The sequence below is a fragment of the Vombatus ursinus genome, unplaced genomic scaffold, assembly GCF_900497805.2.
Source record: "Vombatus ursinus unplaced genomic scaffold, bare-nosed wombat genome assembly UNPS02014863.1, whole genome shotgun sequence".
Taxonomy (NCBI): domain Eukaryota; kingdom Metazoa; phylum Chordata; class Mammalia; order Diprotodontia; family Vombatidae; genus Vombatus; species Vombatus ursinus.
Genome location: NW_020954641.1, coordinates 6,839,873 through 6,859,689, shown reverse-complemented (window position 1 = coordinate 6,859,689; position 19,817 = coordinate 6,839,873). Strand labels below are relative to the sequence as shown.

The window sequence follows — 19,817 nt, the reverse complement described above, 5'->3', positions numbered from 1 at the left end:
GGATGGTGAGAATTCAACAAGAAAAGAGGACATCCTAGACGTAAAGAAAAGCACGGAGATGAGAATGTGTAGGAAGGAGAATGAAAAGACAGGACTGGAGTATGAAGTTAATGGAGAACAATAATCTGGAAAGCCAGAGTAGCATCAGATTTTGTAGGACACTAAATGCCAGGCAAAGGAACTTGAACTTGACTTGGTAGGCAGTAGGAAGCCACTGGAGACTTTTGAGCAGGGTAATAGTGTGATCAGATCTCTGTAACACTAAGAGTAGATTGGGGTCTGGGTTTCTTGGGTGATAGACTAGGGAGAGGGCTCTATGTAGGACCCTGATACGAATATAGTTATTGTACCTTTATCTCTTAGGTCAAATATCTTTGGTAATTCCTTATTTTACTGATGAGGAAATGATGCGTAGGGCCCTAAACTGATTTGCCCAAGGTCATACAGATAGTGGCAATGGCGTCTTCCTTAGATTGTATATGAAATAATTGAAACTATATATACAGTAATGTAAAAGGAAAGAACAGTGAAACAAATGAAAGCTATATAATGCGCAAACTTAATTTGGAGAAGAGTTGAGAAAATACACCTCCCTCTTTTCATTGCAGAGTTAGGGGACCGTGAATGTGGACTATTGCACATGCTCTCAGACATGTTCAGTGTGCAAGTTATTTTTCGTACAACATTGTGGTTTTTTAAAAATGGACATTTGTTACAAAGGGAAGGGCCATTGGGGAGGGGAGAGGGATATATTTGGGAATAGAGTGATGTAAAAGCAAAGGGCATCCACAAAATAAGAAAATTTAAAAGATCTTCCCTAGTTACTTTCTGTTCCTTAGTAATCCCTGCCAGTGAGATTCCACTTTGAGTATTTTCATTAAAAAATGTTTTAGCATTTAAACCTCAATTTTTCTCACTATACAATTTTCCAAAATCCAAACTATATCTAAATTGTTTCAGAGTGGGGGTGGGGGGGGCTAGCATTATATAAGCGTTTTAAGGTTTTCAAAGTACTTTACAAATATTATCTTATCTGATCTTCACAACAACCCTGAAGATATAGATGTTATTCACATTTTACAAATGGGGAAACTGAGGTACAGAGGTTGAGTGACTTATTCAGGGTCACAGAGCTAGCAAGCATCCGAGATTGCATTTGAAGTAAGGTCTTGCGGACTCCAGATCTAGCTCTATATCCCCTATATCAGTTAGCTATCTAGGTATGAAAAAGATATACTGTAATTCAACCTAGGGAAAGTCCAGAATAAAAAAAGAAGTTAACCCAAGAGAACTCAATTTAATTGTTGTGTTTCTCTATTTCTAATTGAAACCTATTCCCAAAAGAACTTATAAAACCTATAGTTCCAGATCAAGCAAAGATGATTTTTGAGTATTTATTTAAAGTAAGAAACTGAATATAATATTTGCATTATATTTTCTATAGTATTTTGGCCCACCTACAGTCAGGGGCACAGGACTCATTTTTTCTCTGCATCCAACAGATCTCCCATTCTCCTCAATTCATTTTTTTCTAGGGGGAGACTCTCCTTTCATATCTGCTGTTGATCCGTAAACAAAATACTGTCTTGGTCAGTCAAAAGGGCTCTCATCACACAACTTGGAATCTTGCCTTTATCTTTCCCTCCTTTCTGAAATTACCCCCTCCCCACTACTAACACCAATATTATTTCAGTAAGATTGAAAATTAGAGCCCTTTCCCCCATTTTCTGATACTTTATGTTATCAGAATCATTTATTACATGGAAATTCCATTAGCTGTTTGACTGACATTTGACTATTAAAAAAAATGATATCTGGCTTGCAGAGAGCTCTTGTTTTGTAGTTTCAGTACTGACTTACTTGCAATTCCATATATAGTATTTAGATTCATTAAAAAAAAAGTGAGCTTGAGGTTCCCATGATTGATAAGTAACTTCATAGTCAACTCTCTCCTTGCCTTCTCCTTTGGGAGCATTTGGTTCCCTCAGCCTCCCTACAAAACTGGATCTCCATGGAGAAGTAGAGAACTGGATTAGAGGGACTTTACCACTTAGTGCTCCAAGAGTCTCAAAAGGACTCATCCTTTTAGAATAGAGATGGAAGTGTGAAGGTGAAAAGTGTATGGGGGAGATCTTCACAGAGTGTACTTAGAAGCCTTTCACAGAATGGATCTGGGGAAGGAACTCAAAAGAGGAACGTCTCAAATGTAGACATATTTTGAATGGCCTCTTTAAGCCCTGAAGAGAAGCTCCTTGGCACAATTTCAGTGGCAAAATGTTTCTACATCATTGGTAAATAAGGAAGGAAGGAGATGGCATCTATTTAAATGAAGAGCTAGGAGTTTTCATCCCTTGAAGTTTCAGATATATTCCTGTTCTAAAGGAAAAGAGGAAAGTAACAGAAACTCAGCTTGAATTTGTAAGAGTAAAATAAGGCAGAGAGTACTTATCCTTCCTCTGTTTTTTAAAAAAAAGTAGTGTCATCTACCCAGTTGAAAGTTGGGGGTCACTCAAGTGTTTCTTCAGCTTTGCTAGGGGGAGGTAGATGTGGTGATAAATGAGTTTTTCAGTATAGAAAAACTGGGTTTCCTCTGATATTGCCATGTAACTATTATATTGGAAAAATAAATTTAACTCCTCAGCTTCTGTTTTCCCATCTGTTAAATAGAAATTATAATAAATATTTAGTAAGCACTTACTATAGACCATACATTGTGCTAAGTGCCAGGAATAAAAAGAAAGGCAAAAACATTCCCTGCCTTCGAGATTTGTTGTGAGAAAAAGATCTATGTGTGAGGTGTAGTAATAGTTGTTATTTTAATCCAGGCAGTTGTATGATGTAGTAGATAAAGTTCTGGGCCTGGAGTTGGAAAGTTGTTCAGATGTTTCAGTCATGTCTGATTCTTCATGACCCCATTTGGAGTTATCCTGGCAAATATACTGGAATGATTTGTCATTTCCTTCTCCAGCTCATTTTCAAGGTGAGGAAACTGAAGCAAACAGGGTTAAGTGACTTGTCCATGGCCACACAGATACTAAGTGTCTGTGGCTTCATTTGAACTTAGGTCTTTCTGACTAAGCTCAGTGCTCTATCCCCTGTGCCTAAGCTGCCCTGGAAGAAGGAAAGACCCAAGTTTGAATCCAGTCTCAGACACTAGCTCTAAACCCTGGACAAGTTGCTTAACTACTGTCTGCCTCATTTCTTTAATGGAATCTACCTGACAGCGTGGTTGTGAGGTTTAAATGAGATATTTGTGAAGCATTTAGCACAGTGCCTGACACATAGTAGTTGCTATGTAAACGCTAGCTGTTACTACTATTATCAGTCTCTCTGGGGTTTCCTCATCTACAAAATGTGGGAATTAGAAGGTCTCTGAGACCCCTTCAAGCTCTAGACCTATGAGCCTATGACCCTATTTTTAATAAAAGGAATTCTACTATATTTACTCTTCATTATTAGCAGTGTCCTATATCAGAGCTCTGTAAAAAAAAAAATAACCTTCAAAGTTCCTGAAAGGTACTTTGGGATATCAGTTCCCGTTGGTGTTTCAAAGATGGGGTGAGGGAGTTAGCTACCTTTTAAAAAATCATTCATCCATGACCTGTGAAGATAAATATAAATAAATGGCTTTGTTTTCTGGACTCCAAGGGGCAGGCAGAAATTCCTAGATTCAGTGGGGCGTGCCTATTAACAACTGTTGAAAGGACCTTTGGATTTATGAGCAGTGAAGGTGTAGGTGTGTATTGCATAGATTCAGAGTTGTACTTTTGGTGCTGGTTCCAAACTGACAATTTGGTTCATTTTCATGACATTGTTCCTTTGCTAACAAACCAGAACTGGGGGGCACCATGGTGTAGTGAACGTGTAGTAGAAAATCTGAGTTTGAGTCTTGGTTCAGCCACTTATTGTTCATCTGTATGGTCTTGGGTAAGTCACTTTAATCTGTCTGAGTTTTAGTTTTCTTGTCTATAAAATGAAGAGGTTAGATTAATGATCTCGAAACCCTTTCCAGCACTTTATCCCGTGGTCAACTGTTCTTACTTTTCCACTGCTGGGAGCACCTACTTATCTATCTGAAGGATATCCTCTTGTGGTTAGGAGGTGTCTGTGCAGCCTAGCAGGCCCAAACAAGGGCAGGTAGAGCAACTAATTACCTCTGCAGCAATATCTGGAGAAATATCAAAGAACTGGAAAGAGTAAAAGTGAGGAAATTAATATATTAGGCTATTATTGTTGGATGTACTTTACTAATTAGTTACAATATGCTTTTATATTAAAGAGGTCATTATATGTGTTGTTCTTCAGAAGTAGCCAACAAAGCATCCTCAAAGAGCAGCATTTTTATTTTAATTCCCTTGTCATTGTTAGCTTGAGTTAACAGCCCAGAAAACTTTTCCCACAGATGTTCTTTGTTTAAAGATATTAGTACATGTCTAACTCCATGTATAATTTTCCTTTTCAGTTAAGTTCAACAAATGTATTAAGCGCCCAACTATATGCAAGGTACCATGCTAGGTCCTGGGATGTCCAAAGACAAAAATGAACAGTCCCTGCCCTCAAAAAGCTTATAATCCTGCAAACCTCATGTTCTCTTTGTTGAGTTGTCGTATTAAAAGCTATGTATCTTTTCAGAAGGTGGCCAAATCCATAACCAAACAGTAGGGACTTTGATCAAGCATCTCTGAAAAATGAATGCAAGTTAGAAGAAATGCATAGAGGTTGTGGGGGACTTGGTATTTGGGAGAACAGGGAAAACCAAACACCATTCTGCTGGAGTCCATTGTGTGCTACAAAGGGGGAAGCTACCATTTTATGTTTAAAACTGTTATTATTCCCATTTTACCTCATCAAAAGAAGCAGGGCACCTAGGAAGCCAAGAGGAACAACTTTATTCTTCAATACTTGGGGAGGGGAGGGGTGGTCACATCAACTTCTAACAGAGTGAGGGCCCCCATATTAAGAACTATTGTGGAATTTTAAAAAAGATCTTTAAGTTTGGAGGCTTTGTCTGAAGGTGGGAAATTTAAAGGGCACTGTTAGCTCTTCTGAGTAAGAAGATTGGGTAAGAGCTGTGACAAGATGGGCTCAGGGGTTTAGGAGTAGCTCCTGTTGGAGGGAACATGGAGTGGCTTGGTTCCAGATGTTTCATGGAGTTCCTTGGGTGATGGGTTATTGGGGATCAAGGCCATGACTAAAAGAACCTGAGTTCTCAACTAGCCTGCATGTGAAGAAAGAGGCCCAGCCTATGCCCCACAGAAGAGGGACTCAACAACAGCTGTCTAGGCTTGTGGAGAAGGACCAGTAAGACTAGGGGTGGTGGGTTTCAGCCTGACTACCTATCACCCTAACTTGCTGTAGGGTGAGGCAACCCCTGGCTTTGGGTCTTATCAGAGGAGGATTCTGGGCTGCTTTCCCTAGAGTAGGTGAACTTGGGGTCAGAGTGTACTTGGGAGGGGTCTTAGGTCCTCCCTTCTCATTCTTCAGCCTATCATGTTGCGTGAAACTGGGATCTCTGCTCTGGAAGAGCTCTGTGAACCTTGGCCATATTTCAGATTACCAAATTTCAACAACTTGGATGAAAGGGCTCTGGATTCAGAATCCTAAAACCTGGGTAGTCTCTGTTCTTACATTTATTCAGGGCCTCAGTTTCCTACACTATAAAGTGAGGAGGTTGGACAGGATAGTCTCCAAGGTTCCTTCTAGTTGTAAAAGTTTGTGAGTCTGTGAGACTTGGGCTTAATTTGACTGCACCTCATTTTCATTGAGTGTTGAATAAGGCTTCCTCTGTGACTTCTGGCAAATTGTTTCCTTTCCTTTGAGACCTCAATTTTCTTCCTATGTAAAATGAAAGTGTTGCAGTAGAGGAGTGGGAAGCAGTGTAAGAAGCTGGGAGAGGTCTTGGAGGGCAAGGATATTCCCTGGCAGCCACAGTAGCAGCAGCAGCAACCTTGTGATGTCTTGGGGTCTACTTGTATGTACCCTCTGGGACTTTGGTCATTATAGTTACTCAGTTTAGTTTCCTTATAGTGTTTATGTCATTGTTGCTCATTAATTCATACAAATCTACCCATATTTCTCTAAATTCTTCATACTTGTCATTTTTACTGCACAATAATATTCTGTTACTTCCATGTACCAGAATTTGTTCCCTTAATTGATGGGTATTTATTTGGCTTGCAGTTTTTTGTTACAGCAGCAAAATGCTGCTTTGACTGTTTTGGCATTGTGGCATACTTTTCTGCCCTTGACTTCATTGTAACTCAGTAGTTGGATTGAAGGGTTAAAGGGTATAAACAGGATAGTCACTTATGTATAATTCCAGATTATTTCCCCAAAATTGAACTCCACCAAAAGGATGTTAGTGTTTGTCTTCCTACAGTCCTTCCAATATTCATTATTTCTTTTTTCATCTTTGCCAGTTTGTTGGGTTTGAGGTAAAATTTTGTGATTATTTTCATTTGAATCTGATTATTTGTGAGGTGGAGGAGCTTTTCATATTTTTATTTATAGTTTATAATTTTTTTTGATAACTGTTCATGCCGTCTTACCATTTTTGGGGGGGGATGGATCTTGCTCTCATTTGTGTATATTTCCCTATATATCTTGAGTATTTGGTTTTTAGTTGTGATATTTAATGCAGAGATTTTCCCCCCACTTAAAGTTTTCTCTTCTTATACTATAAGGATTTTTTTTTTTACACAAAAGCTTTTAAATTTCATGTAGTTAAAGTCTGATTTTGTCTTTCGTGATCATCTCTGTCCCTTGTTGGTTAAGAATTCTGCTGCAACCACAAAGGTAAAAGGTATTTTCTTTTGGTATCCTATTTTTTTTTAAGGAAATTACTTATTATGCTTAATGTAGCCATTTAGACCTTATTGTGGTATATAGTGTGAGATACTGGTCTAAATCAAATTTCCGTTAAATTGCTTTCCAGTTTTCCCAGCAATTCTTTTAAAAATAGGAAGTCCTTACCCTAGTAGATTACGTAATATTCTTGGGTTTATCAAACACTGTGCTACTGTTTTCATTTGTTTCTGCTTTTTGCTTATCTACTCTGTTCTGTTAATGTGATTTTGATTATTTTTGAAAGGTTAAGTTTTTTTAGAGTTCAGTAAAGTTATTATTTTTTTTTAATTCATTAGTTTCATGCAGAACTACTTAACGAAAGCAGAGGTCCAAGCGATTGAACTGAAGGTATTCCAGTGAAAACCTGCCACTTATTGTATAAATTATTTTTTATCGTGAATTTAAAGCTGGAAAGGAATCTACAAGCAAGAAAAAAAAGTTTGGAATTAGACTCTCAGGATCTGGGCTTGGAAATGCCTCAGGTAAATCTTACTGAGTGTGAGTAGTCTTTTTTTATATTTTAGTTCAGCAGAGGTCAGTACCATTGGTGCTGTAAGTTCTTATATCCCTGGTAAATCTACCGTGAGTAGTCCTCTTTATATTTGAGCTCAGCAGAGGTTAGTACCATTGGTTCTATAAGTTCTTATATTTCTGTAACTGGTAGCAGAAGGCTTCCTATGTGTTTGGGCTCCCATAGACCAGGTCCAATCCTGTTGATTAACCTAAAAGGGTCATTTTCTCATTTTGGGCTTGTTGTCCCACTTGGAGTTTGCACTGGGAAAATCTCCAAATATAACTTGCTCTCTTTTTCCACAAATGTAAGTAATTAGATCCCCAGCTTTCCTACATCAAGGTAACATGCATATGGGTGGAGAACAGCAGTTACTTTACTCTGCAAAAAATTTGGAAGATGCAAAGGGCTCACGGAGACCTGTAAAGAGACACAGATAACACATAAGGTGCTTGTAGTATCCTCTTTGAAAGGAACTTAATTTGAAGTCACTAGCAAGACAATTGTTTGCTATTGCAATGAAATTCTCACTCCCTACATGTACTCTTTGAAGTTTAGATTTCCTTGAGAAAGCAAATACACTTTGGGACTGCTGGATGAGCAATCACCTTCCTAAGAGGTCTGCAGCGTCTGAAGAACACAAGAATAGTTGGCAAGGCCAAATGTCTTATCCCTATATTATGTTTTTTTCTCTAACAGCAGGAGCCTTGTCCACGCCTTCTCTCTCCAAGAGACACCCCTGATCAGCAAGGCCAGGTCTCTGAGCTCTCAAACTTGGGAACTTTCAAATTGGATGTTACCCAAAGGCAACCTCCAAGACTAGCACTGCCCAGTATATCTCCTTTCTCTGACCAGAAAGCTAGATTCCAGGATCATATTACATAGGAAATCAAAATCCCATCTCTTCTTCCCAAGAGGTTGGTGGGATCGGGAGCATTGTTCCCGATCTTCCCTCTTGGGTTTAGGGGCAAGTACATGTCTACTTCTGCCATGTACTTTTGCAAGAACCCTATCATTTCCCCAGCTATTCTTATCTCTTTGTCTGGGACAGTCCAATATCAAGTCTTTGATCTCTGATCTGTGCTCAGAAGGTGCTGTGGGTGAATATAATGTGATTCCTGTGTGCCTCCATACCATTTTCAGTTCCTGGTGGAGGGGAGACTACATAGGCCTTCTCCACCCCATGCCCAAATACTCTGTTACTGAGCTGGGCTGTTGGCTCATTTTTGTAAGTCCCTTGAAAAGGAGTAGCTTCTCTGACAAGAGTATATCCTACCTGAGCCTTAGTCAGTCTGTCATCTTTGGGTTTCAGGAATTGGGACTGTCCAAATCAGGAGCCATCCCATATCCTTTTTTTCTTTTTTTATCGATTTTTTGGTGAGGCAATCAGGGTTAAGTGACTTGCCCAGGGTCACACAGCTAGTAAATGTCAAGTGTCTGAGGTCAGATTTGAACTCGGCTCCTCCTAACTCCAAGGCTGGAGCTCTATCCACTGGACCACCTAGCTGCCTCATCCCATATCCTTTTTAACAATGCAATAATGAGCATGCTTCATTAGTTGTATCAGACTCAAATAGAAGTGGATCCCTATAGGCAGCTAATTGACTTAGAAAACCACAAATTAACATCATCTATGTTGTATTGTATTTTTATTTTTTTAAAAAATTTCAATTACATTTTGGTCTGGTTTGAGTTTGACACTTTTGCCCTATACTATAAAGTAGGAGTGGTATTTCTATCAAATTAATTGGTTTTATTAATCAATTAAATTTATTAAACCTGTCCCCTTACATGTCTTATCCCCATACTAAACTCTCCATTTCTTTTTAACATCTATTTGTTTCTGGCCATTCCCTCATTCCACTATCAACTGATCCGAGCCCTGCCCTTGAGTCTGTCTCAGTTCTGACATTTGCTCCTTATTTCCCCTTGGCTGCAGCTCAAGAACTCGGCACTAAGCAACAAGGAATATGTTCAAGAAGGTCGGGAGGGTGATGAGAGTTGCTGGCTTTACACAGGCAATGACAGCTGCTGCAGGGCTAGAACAGAATGAGTACTTCCCTAAACCTGGTTTTGATCATTAAACTGCTATGACTCTTATCTGTACCTCAAGACCCTACTTCCTCTATACTCCCTTTCACTTATACCCATTAAACTGTTGCATAAGGTGAGGCTGAAAAGGAGATGATGATGAGAGACCAAAAAAAAAACTTTCTTCTAGACCTTTCCTAACCTTTCCTTACTCTTAGTCCATCATCTTGATATCATTCATAATCTTATCCCCTCGAATCAATTCATATTACTTTCCTTACCTCTTAATAACTTTTAAAAACAACCTCAAAACTATGTTCTTTTTCAGGACCTCCTTCTCTTAGTACTTTCCCCACTGTGAACCACCCCTACCAGAACCTTTTCTCTTACTCCAACCTGCTTCTTTTTGTTTTTCCTCCTTCTCTTCCTATTGCCTGGCATCCTTCTTTTTAAACATTTTTCATTTCATCTCATCCTTACCAAATTACCTCCTTATTCACTTCCCAGATGCATTTACAATACAGAGACTGTCTCAGATAGGTATCATTTCATGTAGAAGTCTAGGATTTGTAGTTAACATTTTGACTATTTAGAATCATCATCGGTTCTGGAGTTTGGGACCTGGGGAAAGTAGAACAGGGCCCCTTCAGTAGGGCCTTTTTCATAACAGTCTGATGGCTGTTTCGCTCAGCTAAGCAAGCATATAGTAAAGTTGATGATTTGGGGATACAAGACAGGGGTTGTACAGACTAAATGAACAAAACAAAAACAAATGTATCTCTCTGTTGTTAGGGTAGATTCTATGGTTAGGGCACTTACCCTTTGCTTGGTCAATCTCTCTGGATTCTAGAGCCAATTATCAAGGGACTGAACATGAGAAAATTTCTGTTGACCTCAAAAGTTATCCAGATTAGCCACAGCTCTCTCTAGTAGCTTCCAAACATATTTGGCTACCCTAATTAGTCCATCTGTCTCTGAAAATTACTCCTTTTAATAAATATTACTATTATCTACATCTGGTAATTCAACTAGGTAGACACGGTACTTCTAAAAGGAATTTAGAGAGTATTGCTAAGGATTTATGAAGTCTTAGATAAGAAACCAAAAACCTCAGGAGCACAGGTGGTATTTTTTTCACTGCTGCTAATCAAGGGCAAAGGCTTCACAAGAGGTAGATTTGAGAAGTGAATAGGTGGCTAGAAAAAAAGATTGTGTTGTGAGAATAGGTTTTGGATTTCTGGATCACAGCTTAAAATATAGGAATGATGGGCTCCTGGTAAGAGATGGAGTACACCTAATGAAAGTTGGTAAAACTGTTTGTCTGGATTCTTTCTTGCCAATCTAAAGGATGAGGAGGGAGAAAAATATCTATCTCTATTAGCCAAGATAAACACCATAGCAAGAAGACAACTTACCAGTAGAGATGCCTAGAAATTCATAGGATATGAAATCCAAGAAAGGAGCTAGCAATAAAACCCATGGCCTCAGATATGCAGATGCAGGAAGTATGTATAATAAGCAGGATGAACTAGAAATCCTAATTCAAGAGAGCAAATTTGATCCCATAAGTATCACTGAGACTTAGCTGAATATGACTTCTGTCTCAAAAATAACTGGAAGGGTATCCCTTATTCAAAAGGAGCAGAGTAGGTAAAAGGCAGGTGGGGATAGCATCATAGATTAAGAAGATATCTATCAATGTTAGGAAATCTAAGATACAGAGGAGGGGAACAGTGGGAATAATTTGATTGAAGATCAGTTGAAGCATAAATATAAAAAATACTTTCATCTGATTATACAGCAGACCACCTGGACAACAAGAGGACACAAATGAGGATTTGAAGAAACAGATTAAAAGCCTTGCATAGAGTTATGATATCGTAGTGATGGAAGACTTAAATTATTTACACATCTGCTGAAGCATTGCCTTTTTAGGCCAAAAGAAGAGTAGTTCATAATTTGACTTGCCTTAATAATAATTTTATCCTTCAAAAAATTGAGAAACCAGTGAAGTGAATTTTTCTTCTGACCTGATTCTCGTGTACAAGGAACAGCTGTTTGCTGAGGTACAAATTATGGGAACCTTGTAGGGAAAGTGACTTTTACTTTAGAATTTGTTATAGAGAAGAAGAGAAAAGCTGGGCATTGTCTGACACACCCTAGATGTGGAAGCTAGAATGTCAAATTGTTAAGATTCTGTGAGTTACAGTTCTGCAAAAGAAGTCAACATAGGGGAGAATGGAAAACTATCAAGAATGAAGTTCTCAAGACATAGAAAAAACCCCCAAACCTATTCTGACGATGTAGAAAAAGGATTTGTTTATAGACATTGATATAGGTGCATTGACCAACTTAGATTTTTAAAAGTTATGTGTAGAAGATGGAAGAGCAGATAATCGAGGATGACTACAACAGCATAGCATTGTATTGTAAGAGTAGTCAGGTGCTCTGGGTACAATTCCTTGGGCCTTAGCTATTAAGTCAGTACTATCTGCCTACCTTGTTAGAGGTAGTTCCTAGTTGAAGAAATCACAGGTTACTAACGCAGGTTACATTCCTATAAGGAAAACTACTGTGGTGGTAAAGAGGGGGCAGGAGGAGAAGGACTTTTAGGAAGTGAATATGGTATAAATGCATTAATTAGACTTTTTTAATGCATTGTAAAAAAAATAGGGTCAGGTGTTCTCAAGTTCAGAATCGTTTGGGACTGGCAAGGAAACCTAAGAATTTAAAAAAGAGGGGTTTAACAATAGCAGGGAAGACAGGAGGATAAAGAAGGTAGAACTGCTCAACTTGTCTGTCAGACAAGAAAGGATGGGGTTTGAAAAGGCTTATAATAGGGGCTTGAAAATTCAAAGTAAATGGTAAAATAGCAAGAGGGCAGGTCGCCAGGTCCAAATGAGCTATATCGCAGGGAACTGCAATAACTGACAATGGTGTTTGCTGAACCACTGTTAATGATCTTTAAAAAACTATGGAGGGACAGCTAGGTGGCGCAATAGATAGAGGACCAGCCCTGGAGTCAGGAGGAGGTGAGTTCAAATGTGGCCTCAGACACACTAGCTGTGTGACTCTAGGCAAGTCACTTAAACCCCAGTTGCCTCAGCAACAAACAAACAAAAAACAAAACAAAACAACAACAACAAAAAACTATGGAAAACAGGGTAGGTGCCGGACTGGAGAAAGGCAAATGTTGTACTGATTTTCAAAAAATGGAGGAGATTGAGGTTTTAGATGGTAGGCTAGTGAGTTTAATTTTGATTGCTGGTGAAATTTTGGAGCATTCTTAAGGGATGGTCCTGGAAAAGCAGTGATCTCATAAAACCAACGTGATGTCATGAACAGGTCATCAGACTAATCTAGAGAGCTGATTAGATCACATATACACAGAGGAGATCAACACAGTTGTGAATGTATTGAGGCTATGTGAAAGAAGAAAAGATACTAAAGGTATGGGGAAAAAATCTCAGATTTTATTAATACTAAAAAAAAGGTGACTGAGAGAACATTAATATACCTACTTTCCCATCTGTATAAAATTTTTATGAGAATAATCAACGTATGCTTTGGATGCATCTTTGATGAAGTATTCATATGGAACAGGCAGGATTTCACAAATGGTATTCAACAGAAGTCTGTGTCTTTACCATCACAAATTGACTGAAAGATACAGAGAATACAAGATTCCACTATTCTTCTTGTTTGTTGATTATATGTATTTGATTTGGTGAAGCAAAATGCCACCTTAAAGGCTCTCTCCCAACAAGATGTCTACCACCCATATATCAGCATTATTCAGGATAACGTTCAGAAATCCTCTAATATTAACATCAGGCAAGATACAAAACAGGGATACATCAAAGGTGTTCAACGGTTTCATGGAGGGGATCCATTGAAGAATCCAAATTGAAGAGGTATTCCTTGTGCATGGTGAGGTCCTCTAGATACCTCTGTTTGTGGATGACATTGTGCTGGTCACAGCAAGCCTTGGAATATTGCTGAGCATCCTGGGAGAAAGCTCAAAAGACTTTGGTCTAACCATCTACATAGGTAAACCAAGTGAATGAAGAATGCCTATTGTCCAGTCATGACATGTAGTTCAGTTGACAACCTGTCGAGCTCATCCATCAGCATATGTTGGTCAGTAAATACAAAGACCTCTTAGAATTGGATAGGAAGAGAAATCTGAATTACCTTCAGGAAACTGCAAAATTCCTCTAAGGACTCCATACCTCTTTCAAAAACAAAGACCAATTTCAAGAACAAAAAACAAAGACTTTTAATACTAGCGTTCTACCTTTTTTATTGTATGGGTACATGTTGAGGAACACTACAGTCTCCAAAGCATTAAACCTGAATATTACCCAGAAGGCAGATGGGAGCAGATTTCAATTCAACAGAAGGAACTACAAGAAAGAGCAACTGGAGTCAATGATGTCATCAGAGGAATGTATAACAAAATGAAAATGGGCTGTTTGTGTGGAAAGAGAAAGAGAAAACTGGTATACTGCTAATATTCTCCATTAATATCTTTACAGTGTTGGGAAATGGCAAGGAAGGCTTGCTCATTGACAGGAGTCGTGTGGCAAACTTCTGTTAGGAAAAGGAAAAGAGTTGCATAGGATGAGCAGTCATGGATGGTGCCTGCATCATTAGAAGGAGCATCCATATCATTGAGATTAGCCTTATTTCCTTTTTTGACCTACTTATTAGACTGATGCTGTAGATATATAGTTCACCTAGATTTTAGAAACACAGTTGGCAAAATCTTTAATGTTCTTATATTCAAGAGATGTGGTTGAGACATTAGTATTTGGGCAGATTCAGAACTGGTTAAATGGCAGGACTCAGTAGCCATTAAATGTCATTTTAGGAGGTTTCTAGTAGAATGGCCTTATACTATTTGATGATTTTATCAATGACTTAGATAAATGTATTAATGGAATGCTTAACCAAATTGCAGGTTGCACAGTTAGGAGGAGAGAGCAAACATGTTGGGAGTTAGGATCCAAAAAAGTCTCAATAGACTGAAATGAGGAACTAATCTGATAAATGGAAATTTAATAGGAATAATTATGAAGTCTTACATTTAGGTTTTCAAAAATCATTGTTCTAAGTACAAGATGAAGGAAGAATAACTAGATACAGTTTGTCTGAAGAAAGTTCTGGGAGTTTTAGTGGACTTCAAATTTAACATGAGTCAACAATGTGATAGAGTAGCCCAAAAAGTTAATGTAACTTTAGGCTACCTAAGAGAAGCATAAGGGAATTGATAGTCCTGCTGTATTTTCTCCTAATTAGACCACATTCAGAGTATTATGTTCCATTCTGGGCACTATTTAAGAAGAATGTTGATAACCTGGAAAGAGTCCAGAGGAGAGCAACCAGGACAGTAACGGATCTTTAAATTGTACTAAGTGGAGCTCAGTTGAAGGAACTGGGGATGTGTAGCCTGGAGAAGAGAATATTTGTGGAGAGCTTTGATAGCCCTTTTGAAATGTTTAAAGCCCCATCTTGTGGTACAGGTATTAAACTTGTACTGATTGTCCCCAGAGGACAGAACTAAGTAGCCATTGGTGGAAATTTCAGAGGCAAATTTAGGCTTGATGTAAGAAAAGATTCCTAGCGATTAGAGCTTTTACAGAGTGGAATGGGTTACGTTGATAGGTAGTGGGACCTCCTCTCCCCCCAGTATAAGTTTTAAAGCAAAGCCTGAGTAAATATTTGGCAAGGTTTTAGAGGGGATTCTTGTTCAGGTATAGATTGAACTAGATATCTTCTGAGGTTCCTTTCCAGCGTTAAGATTGTCACCTCAGAGATAAGGCTCTTCTGAGTAATTTTTCTTTGCTAACCTTACTTATATGCAATATGTCTCTACATCTGCCCATTCAAATAAGTATCATCAAGACATATAGCATCATCATCCTTCAAAATAAAGGACAGGTAGGAGAGGCTAGAGCTAACCTCAGTTAGTAGTAGATTATTTTACAAAGCATAAAGTTTAGTGTTTCCTGGTTCCTGGGGCCAAGGACACTTTCTTCTCTTGTGGTTGAAACAACAACTGGGAACCATCTTCCTTACCACTAGGTATACCACTTCAGTTGCCATGAGCCAATCTCAGAAAAACAGAGGTTATAGGTGACTTAATTAACTGAAATATCTCTTCACATTGTCATCTGAAAAATATCCCTTGGCTTTTGATCACCTACGTAAAGCTATTTTTAAACATTTTCATTGCATGCATTTTAAAAAGCACACAATGTAGGTAAAAGTGATTGTGCGTGTTTGAGCAAAATGATAGGGATTGCTTTTGAACCAGTCAGTTTTGTTTTGGAGGCAACCACTGAACCAATAAATGGTAACTATAATAAACCACGCTTGTTCCTATTTTGGTTATTTAAACTACTAATGTACTCCCCTTCTAATGATCTGCTTCTCTGCTTTATTCCACTCCTGCCCTCCAACCCTCTACACTCTTCTCCTCTTCTAACCAGGAGAGATGGGTGACATTGATATAATAACAGGATAGAAACTATAAGGTGCTTTTATGTGGAGTCAAAAGAGGCAGCTCCTAAGGTATGATGAATTATTACAGCTGCTATACTTTTCAGGGGCCCAAACTGTTAGTACTGGGCAATGTGACTGAAGTGACCTATTAGTTGCTACTAATATAGTGTGACAGTAAAAAAAAATCTGAGGGACACTCCTGTTACAAAATGCTAATAACTCTTCTCTCCCACCCTCATCCCAGACTGCTATTACCAAGACAAAACTGTCTTGTGATTCCCATTCCACGTATAGAAATCTTGGCTTTTGCTCCTCTATAAGCAAAATGAAAATTCCTGTTTCAAGAGACTCTAGATAATCTATTCATTCCCTCAGAAATAATGGGGAACTCTCCCATTATAGGAAATTAGAACAGAAAAGATCTCTTAGTAGAGTTTATTGTTACAAAATGTTTTCACTATACATAGTTGCATACATAGCACCTGCTGAGTACCCATAGATTGTGATCCTCTTTGGTGAATATATAGTCTTCTGGTGGTTCAAGTTTAATGCCATTAACCATTGCAGTTTCTGATGCAATGATCAATTTGTAATTACTTTTTTTAATTGTCACCTGATGTAAATTGAGTTAGATAAACAAAGGCCTTTTAAGTTTTGTTTGTTAGAAAATACTTTTAAAAGGGCAGGTAAACCATTGATTTTTTTTAAAGGAGGATAATAGGAGTTCTTAAAGACTTCAGTTTTTTTAAATGAAATAAAATAATTTCATTTCAGCCTAGTGTAAGCGGAATGGACCCGCCTTTTGGGGATGCCTTTCGAAGCCACACGTTTTCAGAACAGACTCTAATGAGCACAGATCTCTTAGCAAACAGTTCAGATCCAGACTTCATGTATGAACTGGTAAGTGATACTTTCTTGGGTTCTATTTTAATTGATTTAACATGTGTGTATATTTTGGTTGCGGCATTTTGTTTGCTTTGTTTTAATTGAGAAGCTAGTAGGGAATGAATGTGAGGTAAATTTTGATTCTAATAAGCCTGATTCTAGTGCTTTTTAGAACTATGTATAAACCTCTTGAATTTACTAAGGAAAGATATTTGTTGAAAAGTCACATAAGGCCATTAAGATCCAGCTGGCAAATGAAGAAATAACAGTGATTAAAACTGAGAGTATAGCATTATTTAATATTCAAGGGTATGAGGTTGAGAGAGTTAGACAAAAATAGCAGTTAAAAGTGATATTTGAATAGGTTTGTCAATTATATTTAGGTGAGGAAACTAGACACTTTAAATAAGAAAAATATTGTTACTGTTGAATCATACAGCAAGAATGTTGTATCTGCATTTGGGCATGAGAATCAAGGTTATGTCCTGAGCCTTAATCCTGGCTAGGTTTCAACTATCTTTGATCTTATTTTTGCTTCTGTTTAAGTTCCCTCTTAACAAGACAGCTTAGTTTTCCATGATGAGCTATGCAACATTGCTGTGGTTGCTGCTAAAGAGATACCGATTTTTTTTTAAGTATAAAGGAACCAGAAAAAACAAACCTTTTTCAATGGTGGTATTTATAGTATGTCCACTGAAATCTTTAAGTGCCTCATTATGGCATGAAGGTAACCTTGAGTTATCAAAGGTTAGGTCAGTGTAATGTAGCATCCCTCAGGTCTTACTACTTTGGAAAGGTTTTGAGCACAGTCCAAGTGACAACCTGTGTGCTTGTTGTCTGAGGACCAGCCTAGCCAAGTGTGGAGAGGTTTGTCAGTGAAAGATTAGACTTCAGGTGATGAATATTTTTAGCTATAGAAACTCATGAAGACAGTCTGTTAAAGTGTAGAAGAACTATGAGATGCATTGGTGGCAGAAATAACCATATTTGTGACATCATAGATCCCTCATGGGAAGCATTTATAGTAGAAAACCAAGAGCCCTTGATATTTGAGCCATACTCTAGATTTGAAGGAAGAATATTTTAAAAATTCGAGCACCAAGAACCACTTAAGTGTGACACATTTCCTTATTTTTTAAAAATACATAAAAGCAAGGAAATTATATAGAATTGTATATACGTGGCTTTGCCTTAAAGTAAAACAAATCAAATTAGTATGGCAGATGTAAATAAGAGGAAGGAGAATGGGGAATTGTGTATTTTTTTTCCTTAAAATGTGGTGCTATTTCTTTTGTCCCATTTTCCTTTTCAGGATAGAGAAATGAACTACCAACAGAATCCCAGAGACAACTTTCTTTCTTTGGAGGAGTGCAAAGATGTTGAAAATCTGGAGACTTACACAGATGTCCTGGATAATGAGGCTGCTTTAACCTCAAACTGGGAACAGTGGGATACATACTGTGAAGACCTAACAAAGTATACTAAACTGACTAGCTGTGACATCTGGGGAACAAAAGAAGTGGATTACCTGGGTCTTGATGACTTTTCTAGTCCCTACCAAGATGAAGAGGTCATAAGTAAAACTCCAACTTTGGCCCAACTTAATAGTGAGGATTCTCAGCCAGTATCTGATTCCCTTTATTATCCTGACTTGCTTTTTAGTGTCAAACAGAACCCCTTGACCTCTTCATTACCTGGGAAAAAGATAGCAAGCCGAGCAGCTGCCCCAGTATGCTCATCTAAGACTATTCAGGCTGAGGTTCCTTTGTCAGACTGTGTCCAAAAGGCAAGCAAACCTACATCAAGCACACAAATCATGGTGAAGACCAACTTGTATCATAATGAAAAGGTGAATTTTCATGTTGAATGTAAAGACTATGTTAAAAAGGCAAAGGTAAAGATCAATCCAGTTCAGCAGACTCGGCCCTTGTTGAGCCAGGTTCATGCTGATGCAGCAAAGGAAAATACCTGTTATTGTGGAGCTGTAGCAAAGAGACAAGAAAAAAAAGGAATGGATACGCTTCAGAGTCACATAACTCCTACTTTGCCTTTTAAAGAGACCCAAGAACTACTTCTCAGCCCTCCTCCCCAGGAGGCTACAGGGTTAATTGTGTCAGGAGAGAGCAGCAGCCTTTCTGCCAGCACATCAGTTTCAGATCCATCCCAGAAAAAAGAAGAGCACAATTATTCTCTTTTTGTTTCCGACAACTTGGGTGAGCAACAAGCCAAATGCAACCCTGAAGAGGATGAAGAGGATGAAGATGATGTTGATGATGAGGACCATGATGAAGGATTTGGCAGTGAACATGAACTATCTGAAAATGAGGAGGAAGAAGAGGAGGAAGAAGATTATGAGGATGACAAGGATGATGATATTAGTGACACTTTCTCTGAACCAGGTATTGTAAAAATTGTAGACTAGCAGAGCTTTTAAAAATTGTTTGAAAGAGAAAACTTTTCTTGGGGTGATTTCTTTACCTTGTTAGTTTGGGGACTGGAAAAGCTCAGTGGCATGGCATTTTGACTATAAGTAGCTTCAGAATAGTTATCTGCTTATGTACTATAGCTAATGCTTTAGGGCCAATTCTTAGTTTATTTTACATCAAGCATTCTGGTTTGTCACCTTGTTCATTACCTCTCCAAAGAGGCCAAGAATCCATGGCATGAAAGTAATTTTATTTCTGGATGTGTCCCTCCAGTATAGTGGAGATAAGTTAGGAGTCCCTAAATTGACTTGGTGTCAGTTTCAACTACTCATGCCCATGTGGTTCTCATTTATGAAAAAATAAAGGGAGTTTTTTTTTGCTTCTGCTGCAGTTTTCATTTGCAGGATATTTTTTTTTGAATGAGAATGTACAAATGGAGGGGAAGGGCTTAAGGTAATGAAGTATCTTTTAGGGACAGATTTTAAAAAATAATTTATGTGTATTACCTGGGCATGAAAAGGGAAAAAGAAGGAAAGTTAGCCTTGAGATGTTCTACTGCTTTCGGTGTGTAAATCTTGTGCATGAAAATGACATTGCTGAAAGACATAATT

The 19,817-nt window shown here is 38.2% G+C and overlaps 1 protein-coding gene across 1 annotated transcript in view; it reads left to right on the top strand.

The window, feature by feature from the left end:
• CREBRF (CREB3 regulatory factor) overlaps positions 1–19,817 on the top strand; it is a 47,644-nt gene that overhangs the window by 11,854 nt on the left and 15,973 nt on the right. The window contains exons 2-4 of the mRNA XM_027841792.1: positions 7,143–7,328; positions 16,670–16,795; positions 18,093–19,179. Coding sequence (XP_027697593.1) covers positions 7,320–7,328; positions 16,670–16,795; positions 18,093–19,179 — 1,222 coding nt within the window. The 5' untranslated portion in view covers positions 7,143–7,319. The remainder of the gene's footprint in view (positions 1–7,142; positions 7,329–16,669; positions 16,796–18,092; positions 19,180–19,817) is intronic.